Raw genomic sequence first — 12,138 nt, forward strand, 5'->3', positions numbered from 1 at the left:
ACTGCACTTCACTGGTAGAGAAACTGAGGCAGGCACCAGGCGTATGACGGTGTTTTGCACCAGGAAGGCAGAGGCAAGAGAAGAGGTTCAGCAGTTCACCGACTGACTGCTGTGTGCCCAGCCCTGCGCAATGCATTTCTATCCATCTCCACCTCCAGTTTTCATGGGGGTGTCTACGGGCCTCCTCTCCCCCTGGGGGAGACCAAGGGTCTAAGTCAAGTCAGGCACAGGAGGAAGGAGCCACTGGCTTTTGGGTCCGAGTATGCCTGACTCCCCAGCCCCCACGCTTTCCAGAAACTGCACCCCTGCCCAGATAATACCAACTCTACCTATCCATCTTGGCTGGGCCCGGGGCTAGACGAACTCAGACCTTGGAGTGGCTCTTGGCTCCACCACCTGTGATTCTCCAGCCAGTATCCCAGGTCCCCTGACTCCACACTTGGAGTCTCAGCCCCTACCCCACTTCTAGGCCTTCCCCAGAGCAGCACCTGCAGAGCCAAGAGCCATGAGCTGATCCTCCAACAGGCCAGGATGGAGCTGTCACCCCCCTTCTAACCCCCTCCCCCCAGTGAACATGGGTATAGCTTTGTTGTCAAAAGAACACAAGGTCGGTGAACCAAAAGGTCACAGGTTCAATTCCCAGTCAGGGCATGTGCCTGGGTTTCAGGGCAGGTCCCTGGCTGGGGGCAGGTGAGAGGCAACCAATCTATGTATCTCTCACACATTGCTGTTTCTCCCCCTCTCTTTCTCCCTCCCTTCCCCTCTCTCTAAAGATAAATAAATAAAATCTTTAAAAAAAAAAAAAGAACACAGGGTCAGGGGCCAGAATATCTCCGCTCTCATTCCCAGTCTCTTGACGTTCAGAAGCCTTAGTTTCTCCAGCTGTAAGATGAGGACAACACTCTTCTTATTCCTCAAGTGAATTATGAAACGATGGTTCAGTGTCTGTATTTTAATACCCTGTGTCATTACATAATCGCTTAGCGATGCGGCCACCTCTGGCACACAGGAAGTCATTCCGCGCCTGTTGAAGGACTAATCCCCACAAGCATTCCTGGAAACGAGAAGCCCATCGCGACGGCCGCCAGGCTCGCCTCTCCTTCCCTTGGCTTTTGACTCTTGGAAGGCCGAGTTTTCTCCCATCAGGACCCCTGATGGTCCTTAGGAGCCTCCGGTGGGTCCATTCCTACTGCGACCCCCGCTTCCTCTTGGCCCTCTCTCTCCTCCCCGTTTCTCTCTCCTCAGTTTGAGCTGTCCCCAAGCAAGAAACCTCAGGAGAAGGGTTAGGAAACGAGGTTTGGCCCGTGTTTCCAGCTGTGCTCTGATCCCTGGAGCTCTGATCCCTGGAGGAGGGCGGGGCCGGGGAGGGGAGTGGAAGCTTCGGAAAGTGAGCACGCGGGGTTCTAATGCCAGCCCTGCCGTCAGCTAGCGGCCACCCTGGGCAGGTTACTGTGTCCGCCGATTACTACGCAGTACACTACTGTGTCCGTAGTGGACGGAATCAGCGACATGACATCCTGAGACGTCCGTGACACAGCGTACCGTGGTTTTCACCAGTGCAGAACTCACCTTGAAACAGCGTGGTTCTTCATCACTTCTCACCCGCGAGTCTCATCTCCCACGGGAAAGGGGAAGAGAAAGCAACCGCAGCCTTGCTGAGCACCTCTTATCTGTCCTGCTCTGTGACAGATGGGGCCTCACCATAAGGCTGTGAGGTTTGAATTAGCCCCATTTCACAGATGAAGAAACTGAGGTTCAAAGAGATCAGATGATCTGCCAGAATGATGCACCTGGAAGTGATGAGGACAAGGCCTCCCCTCCTTTCTCCCTGCTCCCCACACCCCCCACCCACTTACAGGGTTTATGTGGAGGGAAGGGAATAGGCTGGCAGCCCCTCATTCACACTCCAGGAAAGGACCCAGCCGAGAAGATAAGCATTCCTGATCTGTCGGTAGAAACCAGAGTAAACAAGTTTCTGGCCGTGCCCAGAGCTTTCGGGGGACACACCTGTGTAAGCAGCAGCCATTCCCAACACAGCTCTGTTTCCGGAAAGCAGGACAGCCGCCAGGGCTGAGCTGTCTGGAATTTGTTTAGTTATCTGACCATGTGAGGCCAGAGCCGGAGGGCAGACCACACCCTGCGTCTCCACCTCGGCCTCACCCATCACCCCCGGGAAGGGCTCCTCTGCCTGGGTGCTGCCTGCCCTCACCCGGCGCCTGACCACAGCTTGTGATGGAGGTTGTCACTGAGCCTGCCCCCAGGGGTCCCTCCAAAGACACACGGGCTAAGCGAGGGACTGAGCTGAGTTTACAGAGCGCTTGTGTGTGGTCTGAGAGGAAGTGTGAACACACTGGGTCAGAAATGACCTTGGACAGCTGAGGATGCATGAATGTCCTGCTGCTGTGTGAGCAGCCTGGGCCCACACTCCTAGGAGTGTGACTGTGTGTCCCAGCGGAGGGGTGTGTGTGGGGGGTGTGGAATCCCTGATCACTTCTGTGGTGTGTTTGTGCGCCCTGGCAGGCGTGCGGGGGGTGTGGAAGGCATCGCGGTCTGCCGACCGCCTCTTTATGCCCGTGTGTTATCTCGGCTACGCTCGGCCGACTCTGCGTGGATACATATGCTTGTGTGTGTGTCCTGCAGATACGAGCCAGTGGACACGCGCTGCCAAGTGTCCACACGTGTTTGTGTGTGCTCGGGGTGTCCTTGCACAGCTGCGTGAGCCCCGTGAGAGCTCTGGAGAGACCCAGCGAGCCCTGGCACGGGCGGGAACGTGCAGAGTGTGCACCCTGCGTGTCCCTCCCCAGCTCCCAGCTTGTCCTGCGAGACCGTGTGAGAGTGGAAAGCGCGCAGGTGGCCCTGCCTCCCGTGTGTGCGCGCGCGGGGTCCCGGGCCGGCGCGCGCCGGTGTGAGTGCGAGTGAGTGCGGCGCGGCTCGGCTCGCTCGGCTCGGCGCCGCCCGCGCAGCCCGCGCGCTCGCTCCGCTCGGTTGCTACCCGGGTGACGCGGGCTGGGCCCGCCCCCTGCCTGCTGGCCCCTGCACTCACTCGCGCCCGCGGCCGCCGAGCGGGTAGCAGCCGCGTCAGGGCCGTCCTGGGGCGCCGCCGGCGCTGCCCAAACGCCCCCGTCGCTCCCCACCGGCCCGCGGAGCCGCCCCGGGCCGGGGCCGCGCCAGACCAGGCCGGGCTGCGCCCGGGCGGGACCGCGCTGCCTGCATGACCCTCCGGCGGCGCGGGGAGAAGGCGACCATCAGCATCCAGGAGCATATGGCCATCGACGTGTGCCCCGGCCCCATCCGACCCATCAAGCAGATCTCCGACTACTTCCCCCGCTTCCCGCGGGGCCTGCCCCCGGCCACCGGGCCCCGCGCCGCTGCACCTCCGGACGCCCCCGCGCGCCCGGCCGAGGCCAGCGCTGGCCGCCGCAGCCCCTCCGACGGCGCCCGCGAGGACGACGAGGATGTGGACCAACTCTTCGGAGCCTACGGCGCCAGCCCGGGCCCCAGCCCCGGCCCCAGCCCCGGCCCCAGCCCCGCGCGGCCGCCCGCCAAGCCGCCCGAGGAGGAGGCAGACGCCGACGGCTACGAGTCCGACGACTGCAGTAAGTTTCCAAGTCGCTGACTTCGCGCCCCCGCCCGCGGCTCGGTTTCTAACGCGCTCGCCGACCTCGCCGCCCCTCGGTCCCCCCGCGGTCGCCCGCGGTCCCTCGGCACGCACGCCCCGCCGGGTCGCGGCCCCCCTGCCCGTTCCGCGCGCTCTCCGCGCGCCCTGCAGACCCGGCCCCGACCCCTCCCTGGACCCCGACCGAAGAGGTGGGAAGTTTGGGGGCGACCCATGGGGCTGTCCCATTTCCGAGGTCCAGCTCCCCGGAGCCCGCGCCGCACCCCCTCTCCGCCCGGAGCTCCGGCGCGGGCGGCAGCTTTTGTTCCCGGGAAGGGCGGAGCTGCGCCCTGGGGAGACACCAGTTGCTGCTGCCCGCGCGGTAGCTCTCTGCCCGGGAGTCCGCTGCGGGTGGCCCCTCGGCCGGGGATCGGGCTGGAGCGGCAGGGGCGGGTGGCCGAGGGCGGGGACCGGCCGGCCTCCCGGGTGGGCCCGGCGGCCCGCAGAGCGCGGCGGATTTGCTGCCGCGCGGACCAAGGACCAGTGGACTGCGGGGCCGCTTGTCCTTTGGGAAAACCTTGGCGATTCCTCCTCCCGCATCTGTGGACCCCCGCCACCGCGCTCGCGCGGGCTGCCCGCCTTCGCCCACCTGTTACTCCCGCCTCCCCGGCCAGGAAGGGCCCCCAGCCCGCACCTCCTCCTCCCGGGACTGGGCCCCCAGCCCCAGTGGGCAGGCAAGCACTGGGGGTCCCCGGGACCGGGCCGGCAGGCGCTGCTGGCGCCCTTCGCGTCTCTGAGGCGCTGCCGCGCCCGCCCCAGGACTGGAGGGGAAATGGAAGCTGAAGAGGTCGCTACCGGTGCGGAATGGGTTGGAGCGGGATGGGGGTGGGGAGGGGGGGAAGCGCTGCTTGCAAGGCCCCCAGCCCAGCTGCAGCCCCAGCCACGTTCCTCTCAGACCTGGAAAACCAGCGTCAAACGCCAGCCCTGCCTGGGATGTGGACCTTTCGGAGCAGGGGTCACTCGCGGGCGTCTCCAAGGCCCACCCGGCCCCATCCCCGGCACAGCGCAGCGAGGTCGGCTATGCCTGGCTTGGGTGCTCGCAAGGGCCTCGGGCTGGGGGTCGGGAGTTTCCTCGGGTAAAATGTGCCTCTGGAAAATGATGGGGGGGGGCTATCAGCACGACTGGGGTGGGAAGGAGAGAGAGGGTGGCGGGTCTCTCGTTGCCTACCTAAGGGGGCCCAGGAGGAGTGAGCAGGAGGCCCGTCAGCCGTGGTGGGTCGGAGACCGGGCCTGTGGGGGAAACTGCCTGCTCTGCACTTCCCCTGGGCCTGGGCCCCAACCCTACAGCCAGAGGTTCCTCTGCTGAGGCCCCGCCCCCACCCCGCGTGCGGGTGGGAGCAGCCCGGCACCTCCACTTTTCTGCCGCCTTGGGGAAATTGCACTGGGAGAGTTTATTGGCCTCAGGGCCGTGCCCTGGATCACCCCCTCCGTTCCTGGCACCCTGGGCAAAGTGCACCCCCTTACTTGCCGTGTTCCTGGGCAGGCCCTAACTGGGCCCCAAGTCGCCCCTTCGGACACCCTGAACCCAAAGTCGCCTCCTGAAGAAGGGACGGGGAATTCGTTCCTGTTTCTTCTTTCATCTCTTCTCTCACCCCAAGGGAGTGAGGGGGCAGAGCGGGGCTTCCGCCTGAGCTCAGGCAGCCCTCAGGGTGCCACCAAGGGTCCCCTGGATGACATACAACAAGGAGATGAGAAATTTGGTCACATCTTTTGGCTATCCCTGACCCACAGACAAGGAGAGGACTGGAAATTCCAAAACTCAGGCCGCCTGCCACATCTCCGGTCCGTCAGCTCAGCAGTCCTGCACAGGGCACTGTCCCAGCAGCAGAGAGGGGTCGGAGCTGGGGCCTGGGCCCAGAGAGCTCACTATCCTAGCAAGGGCAGGCTCCCTTGGGGTCAGCAGTAGGGGGCAGTCTCAGACGCAGCCTCCCCAGCCTGGCCTGCGCCGGGCTGGCCACACCCCACTGCCAGGGCACCTGCTGAAAAGAGCTAGGGCAGAGGGAGTGTGTCCGAACGGGGCCAGCCTGGGCCCCTCACCCCCTTCAGGGAGCAGCCTGTCCTGGGCTTGGGTCCCATCAGTGGCTTAGCGAACCCCTGTGCGGGAGCACAGAAATCTGGGCTCCTGCCCACAAGGGAACTAAGTTCTGGGGCAACAGCACTCTCAGGCCACACCCCCCTCTCAGCTCTGACCACCAGATCCCTAGGATAAGCCTAAATGATTCAAGCCAGATGGTTCTTTACCGCTTTAGCCAGGGTTATGCTATTTGCTGCCCTAATTATTGGATTATCTCTCCTCTAACAACAACAACAGAAAAAATTAGGGCAGTTGCTCTCTTGTCCAAGGCCAAGAGTGAAGTGCTCTTTATTCATTTGGCCTTTCCTTCTCTTTAAAGCTCATCCATCCTTATTAAGTCACCTCAAGTCACAAGCACAAAGCTGACATGTTCCAAACTGATCTAATAGAGGAGTAATGACGGACAGAAAACAGGGTGAATGGTAGAAGTGCCCCCCCCACCCCAGATGGTCCACAGAGCACCCAGCTGAGCTGGGCTGCAAGGCCTACTGCCCTCCAGACAAGGCCCCATGGCCTGCCTCCGGGTGCACCTCTTCCTGCCCACCCACTCTCCACCTATGAAAACCCGGTCCGTTCTTCAAATCTGTGAAGACTAGAATACTTTGGGTTGTAGTAGCAGAAAACTGAAAGTGTGTTAAACACTGAGGACCATTGAGGTCAGTGGCACCAGGGCAGATTTATGTAGCAGCTCATTGGTTATATCAGTGGTGATGGTTCTGTTTGTCTTTCCACTTAGCCATGCTCATTTCCTTTTAGGCTGGCCTCCCTCGTAGTCCACGGTGGCTGCTGCAGATCCAGCCATCACAGGATAAGATCTTAGCTTTGATAAGGATCAGTTTTCTCTCTCATGTCTCATTTTAAGAGCAAGGAAAGCTCTCTCAGAATCCCCAAGAGACCTGTCCTTCTGCCTCATTGGCCAGAATTGCATTATGTGCCCATGTTCACACCTGTCCTGCAGGATTCAGCCTGGGCCTGGGCCCGGACTTACATCAGGGAGGCCTGGAGCAAGAAAAGAGTGCGGAATCAGTTAGGCCTGTGCCGAAAACCCTCACCTGGTGCCATTTGCTGGATTTCCCTCCCTCGGAGCCAGCATGTCCTGCCGAGCCCTGTTCTTATGGGCTGGGCACCACAAGACCACCTCTGTGCCAGGCACTGTGCCGGCCATGGAGATTCGAGAGTGGCTGAGACACAGTCTCTCACCTCAGGCAGTTTATGAAAATCAACATGTACAAACAGCCCAGCAATGAGGACAGCCAGGCAGGACCCCGACAGGGGGCGTGGCCTGCAGAGCTCCCCCGCAGAGAGCGCCCTGTGCAGAGGCTGGAGGGAGCGGGGAAGGGAGGTGCTCCTGGCAGAGGGACTGCCGTGGGCACGGGTGCAGAGGTGTAGGAAAGAGCCCGGCAGAGGCAGAACAGTAAGCTGAAGTGGAAAAAAATTAATGATGAGGCCAAAGCCACCATGTCTCAAAGGAACAGAGGACCTTGAATGCCACACCGAGGTGGCTGAAATGAGTCCAGGAGGCAGTGGAGAACCTTTGAACAATTTAAAGCAGGGGGATGAATAGATGTATGAAAGCCCAAACCCTCTGCCTCTGAGCTCCTGGGGAAGCAGGAACACATGACTCATCCCTCTCTGTATCCCCTGCATTGCCCGGCACAGTGCCTCAGTTTCCCCAACCACGAGATGCTTTCAACTCAGGTTTAATCATTTATTAGATTTTTAAAACAATTTGAGAGACTGATGATTTTCTTTAAAAAAAATTAAGAGCTGCAGATTTCCTATTCCCAAGAGTGTTCGGGTGAGGCAAGTCCAGGTGCAAACCAAGGTCAAAGTGATGCTGCGAGTCTCCATCAGCAGAGCAGAGGGATGTCCAGCCTTATAGGCACCAACAGGGGCTGGAGCTTGATTTCCTCGGAATTGGCCCCATTAAAGCTCTATAATTACCAACAAGCGGGTGACAACTCTCAAAGGCCCATTAGTGACCAACGCTCATTATTTTTCCAAGGATGTAAACTTTAGCCAGGACACGTGATTTGAGTGAGTCAAGGGCAGGGCCCCGGGGCTCACACGGACAAGGCCTTCACCTACCCTGAGGGCCCTCCTCACCCAGGCCACAAGCCTAGGGAGCGTCTGCAATTCCGAGGGCCCCCTGCAGGGCATGGCCAAGCCCTCCTGGTCCCCAAGAGCAACTCTGCTTTTCTCTCTTGTTTTCTCCATTGCATTCTCCTGAGATTTCAGCTAAACTAAGTGGTAGACAAAAAAATGTGGAAGTCACTAAGCTTTAAGACAGGAACTATCAGGATGGAAATGAAGAGGCCTCGATTCTTCCCTGGCTGGGTGGTTGAGTTGGTTGGAGCGTCATCCCATGCACCAAAAGGTTTCGGGTTCAATTCCCAGTCAGGGTACACACTTGGGTTGCAGATTTGATCCCCAGTCGGGGCATGTATGAGAGGCAGCCAATCGATGTTTCTATCATTAATGTTTCTCTCTCTCCCTCAAATCAATAAACATATCCTCAGGTGAGGATTAAAAAAAAAGAGGCTTAGATTTTGTGTCCAGCTCTGCTGTGCCACCCTGAACAGGTCACCTGCCCTCTCTGAGCCTCATTTCTCTGAACAGGAAGTGAAGACTTTGGACTGCAATGCCCTAAGAGAGCCCCACCACTGTGAAGTCTCTCAGAATGGTCACTAAGCCCTGGCTGGTCTGGCTCAGCTGGTCACTGTGTCCTCCCGTGGACTTGAAGGTCCGGGGTCCCATTTCCTGTCAGGGCAACATAACCAGATTGCAGGTTCGACCCCCAGTCCGGGCACATGTGGGAGGCGACCAATCGATGTCTCTCACATCGATGTCTCTCTCCCCCACCCCACCCCACCCCAAAGCAATGAAAAAAATGAAAAGAAAAAGTCCTCAGATGACGGTTAAAAAATAATAATAAAAATAAATGGTGACTGAGCTTCTATTTATAAACTATTATTTCTTACAAAACTTTCATTGAAGTTCAAAGAAATTCATCAACCTCACCCCGGGGCGACACTAAGCATGTTATTCCTTCCAGAAAGTGGTAACAGGTGTGAGCTCCACGGAGCCTCAGCCGTCCTCAAACAGGGGAGTCTGGAGACCCAGCGGAAGGGGCTCCCCTCTCCTCCCGGAGCTGTTTCCCCGTGGGAGGCCGATGGTGCCTCCAGCGCCCTGGCTTGTCCTTCTCTGGGATTAGGAAGCAGGCAGAGATCGTGGAGTGTGCATTTTAACATGCAGGCATCACGCGAAGAGCAGCGGGAGGGAGGTTGGTTTGCAGGGACCGGCCACGTGAGCTGAACATCTGCTCTTTGCTGGTGTCCCAGGTGCGGCTGAGGCTCGGCCCCTGCTCCCCGGAGGCTAATATCTGGGAGCAGCAAGGCTAGGCCTGAACTGAACAGCAGAGTGATGGCCTGTCGTGCGAAGCCAACAGCTTTGGAGAATATTATTACAAAAGCATAGACCTGAAGAACGTTGGGCCCGAGTATAGTTTTAGAGGTATGGCGATATATACCTCACCTAGAGCGCCCTCACCTGCCCACCTGCGCGGGGAGCTAGGAATACAGGCAGAAAAAGGCTAGAGACAGCCTTAAAGTAACAGTGTTTTCAGAAAAAAAAAATGTTCCCCTAGGCTCCTCCGCTCAAGGCCTGTTGACTCCTAATTGGCCACAATTCTAACAAGTATTCTCACTTGGTTTCACGGAATAAACAAGTAAGTGTTGAATGGGAGGGAGCCGGTCTGTGCTGGGAGATGCAGGGCCTCCGACAGGAGTTCCCAGCTGACAGCAAAGCAGGAGGCAGAGAATGAGGAAAACCAGGGGTCGCCTGGTGGGGGAACCGCCTCGCACCCCGTTCCCGGTCTGTGCCAGGGCTGCGCCCCAGAGCAGTAGTTGTCGTCATAGCGATGACTCAGGTTACCCAGAAAAGTGTAGGTGACGGCTGCCTGTGCGACTCACAAAGCCTGGGAGGGGAGTGATCCAGTTTGGAGCGAGTTCATTCCGGAAGGTGTCTCAGAGGGGCAAGTACAGTTATCTGGAAAAGTCACCGAAATGGATCTGCTCCTTCTATAATTATCTCCCTAGCACTTTCTGTACTGCGGGCGTGTTTTACAGCACGATGCTGTGACGTGGGTGCTCCAGCGCCTCCATCTTGTGGAGGAAACTGAGGCAGGAAGAGGCTAGGTAAGCTGCTAGAGGTCACACAGCAAGGAAGTACAGAGTCGGGATCTGAACCCAGGGTCATGTGCCCCCCAGGCAAAGACAGACGTGGGCCGTGGGCCTTGTCCAGTGTTAGAAGTTGGGGAGAAGACACAGATGACGCACCATCACTTTGGAATGAAGGGCAGGTCCAGTGCCCCGGCTGTGATTTGCCTGCTTCTCTGCAGCCCCAAAATTTTGCCAGGCCTGGGCCCCCATATGAACCCGGGATCTGCAGGCAGTGTGGTCCCTGTGACAACCTCTCAGCTCCGCCGCCGTTGTCACAGTGAGAAGGCATCTGTAGTTCAGACCTGAACAGGTGGGTGCGGCTAGGCCCTTGGTGGGTGTGGCCCTCCCCCACCATCACTCTGCCACTCCGTCCCCCACCCTCTTGTTGGCCTGTGATTGGATGCCCCTTCCCCAGCCCCACTGTGCAATGGCCAACTCCTACTCAGCCTTCAGGCATCACCTCCTCCAGGAAGCCTTCCCTGAGGGCTGCAATCAATTCACATCAAGACCAGGCACCCCTGTCACTCCTGGTCCACCAGACTCTGTTATGGCAAATTCTTTTCATCTGTTACTCCCATTGAGCTGTGCTTTTCTTGGAGCCAAAATAAGCCTTATTATCTTCATCCCTAGAGTCTGCATATGACAGACATTTGGTAAGGAATGAACGAATGAATGAAGTAGATACCAGTTGACCAGCCCAGGAGGCTTCAAGCAGGATCTGGGCTTCCAAAGACCTCCTGCAAGTGCGCACTTGCTGTCTGGAGACTCGCCCCGGGTCCGCCCCCACCATAGGTCCCCCAGGTCCGTCCTCATCTTCATGCCTGGAGCCACGTCCACACTGGAGGCCACAGCTGCCATGTGTGATTGCCCCCGAGGGTGGCAGCTGCACCCAGTTATCGCTGCATTTCCTGCCTAGCCCTTGGGAATCCCCCACTGCCCTTAGGAGGCTTGGTGGTAACAGCACAAGGACTCAGCTGGCTCTGCAGAGCCCGCCCAGGCCCTGGAGGGACCGGACACCCGGGAGCTGCACCCCGTGTGTTGCTGGGAGGTGGGTGAGGGGAACAGCCAGTCAGCCTGCCAGGCCTGCAGCCTGGCAAAGCCTCGTCTCTTCTGCCTTCTCACACACCCCTTGTGACAGCTAACACATGAGGAGAACTAGACTGAGGCCCAGAGTGTCGGGCGCTCGTGGAGGGCGGGACAGGACAGCACTCCTTCAGCCCAGCACCCGGTACACATGTGGGTGCTGCGCTGGGCTGGCCTCGGGGTCGGCAGCACAGCCCAGGTCCTCAGGGCCTTGGTCTCCCTCTTGGGCCTCCACTCACAGGGACGGGGGAGCCACTGACCTAGCCTCTCTGAGCCTCAGCCCTTCATCCAGAAAGTGGGAACAATACTGCTCACTTCCCAGGCTTGGGAAGCTGGGTGGAGGGACGGACGTGCCTTGCTGGTGGCAGTCACTGTGGCACCGGCACCCTGTCAGACCTCACAGAGCTGGGTGACGCTTCTCCACCGTGCAGCTGATGCATGACCTGAGCCCCCCTTTGTCCGCAGCCGCCCTGGGCACACTGGACTTCAGCCTCCTCTACGACCAGGAGAACAACGCCCTGCACTGCACCATCAGCAAGGCCAAGGTAGGCCCCGGGGCCCTCCATCCCCAGGCCTGGGTCCTGGAGGCGGGGCTCAGGGCGGCAGGCAAGTCCCCCTGCCCCGCCCATTCCCTGGTGTGTGGCTGTGTGGGAGCAGGGCCCGGAGGGGATTTTCACCTAAATCGTCTCAGCTGCTCTAAAAAGCCCTAAAAAGACAGAAGTGTGGGGGAAGGGGCAGAATCGTAGAGAGAGGAGGGGAACTAGAGTTTGGAGGCCTGGGAGGGGCATTCAGGGGACTGAGGCACCTGAGGTGGCACAGGGCTGTTGAGCCAAGGAAGGGTGCCACTGTCCCACTCTGGACACTGAGGCCATTCCGGGCAGGACAGTCATCTTCTGGACTCAGGGCCAGGCTGGCACAAGCCAGCGCTGTGTTCTCAGCCGCACTGTTCCCTGCCTGCCCCCCTGCATCGCTCCCTCGGGGAGGAAGGTGCCCAAGCTGATGTTCTCTCGAAAGGTAAGGACTGCGGTGCAGCCTCATAGGACCTCTCAGTAGAGTTGTAGAAGGGCCTGGGCCCCCCAGAGAGTCCCTGTACCCCCCACAGTCCC

General features: G+C 59.3%; 1 protein-coding gene across 7 annotated transcripts in view; it reads left to right on the forward strand.

Annotated features, from left to right (window-relative positions):
• Positions 1-2,982: 2,982 nt before the first annotated feature.
• Positions 2,983-12,138, forward strand: part of DOC2B (double C2 domain beta) — a 61,203-nt gene continuing 52,047 nt past the window's right edge. For 5 of the 7 annotated variants that reach the window (XR_008391097.1, XR_005080902.2, XR_005080903.2 and 2 more), the window contains exons 1-3: positions 2,983-3,596; positions 11,498-11,577; positions 12,020-12,046. Coding sequence is in view for 3 of the 7 variants with exons in the window: in XM_037133687.2 (XP_036989582.1) it covers positions 3,212-3,596; positions 11,498-11,577; positions 12,020-12,046 (492 nt within the window). In the remaining 4 variants the exon portion in view is untranslated. Of the gene's footprint in view, positions 3,597-11,497; positions 11,578-11,913; positions 12,047-12,138 lie in introns of all 7 variants that reach the window. The other 2 variants (XM_037133690.2, XM_037133688.2) reach the window with 2 other exon arrangements.

The sequence above is a fragment of the Artibeus jamaicensis genome, unplaced genomic scaffold (assembly GCF_021234435.1).
Source record: "Artibeus jamaicensis isolate MK-2021 breed Jamaican fruit bat unplaced genomic scaffold, CSHL_Jam_final contig_2790, whole genome shotgun sequence".
NCBI classification, from domain to species: Eukaryota; Metazoa; Chordata; class Mammalia; order Chiroptera; family Phyllostomidae; genus Artibeus; species Artibeus jamaicensis.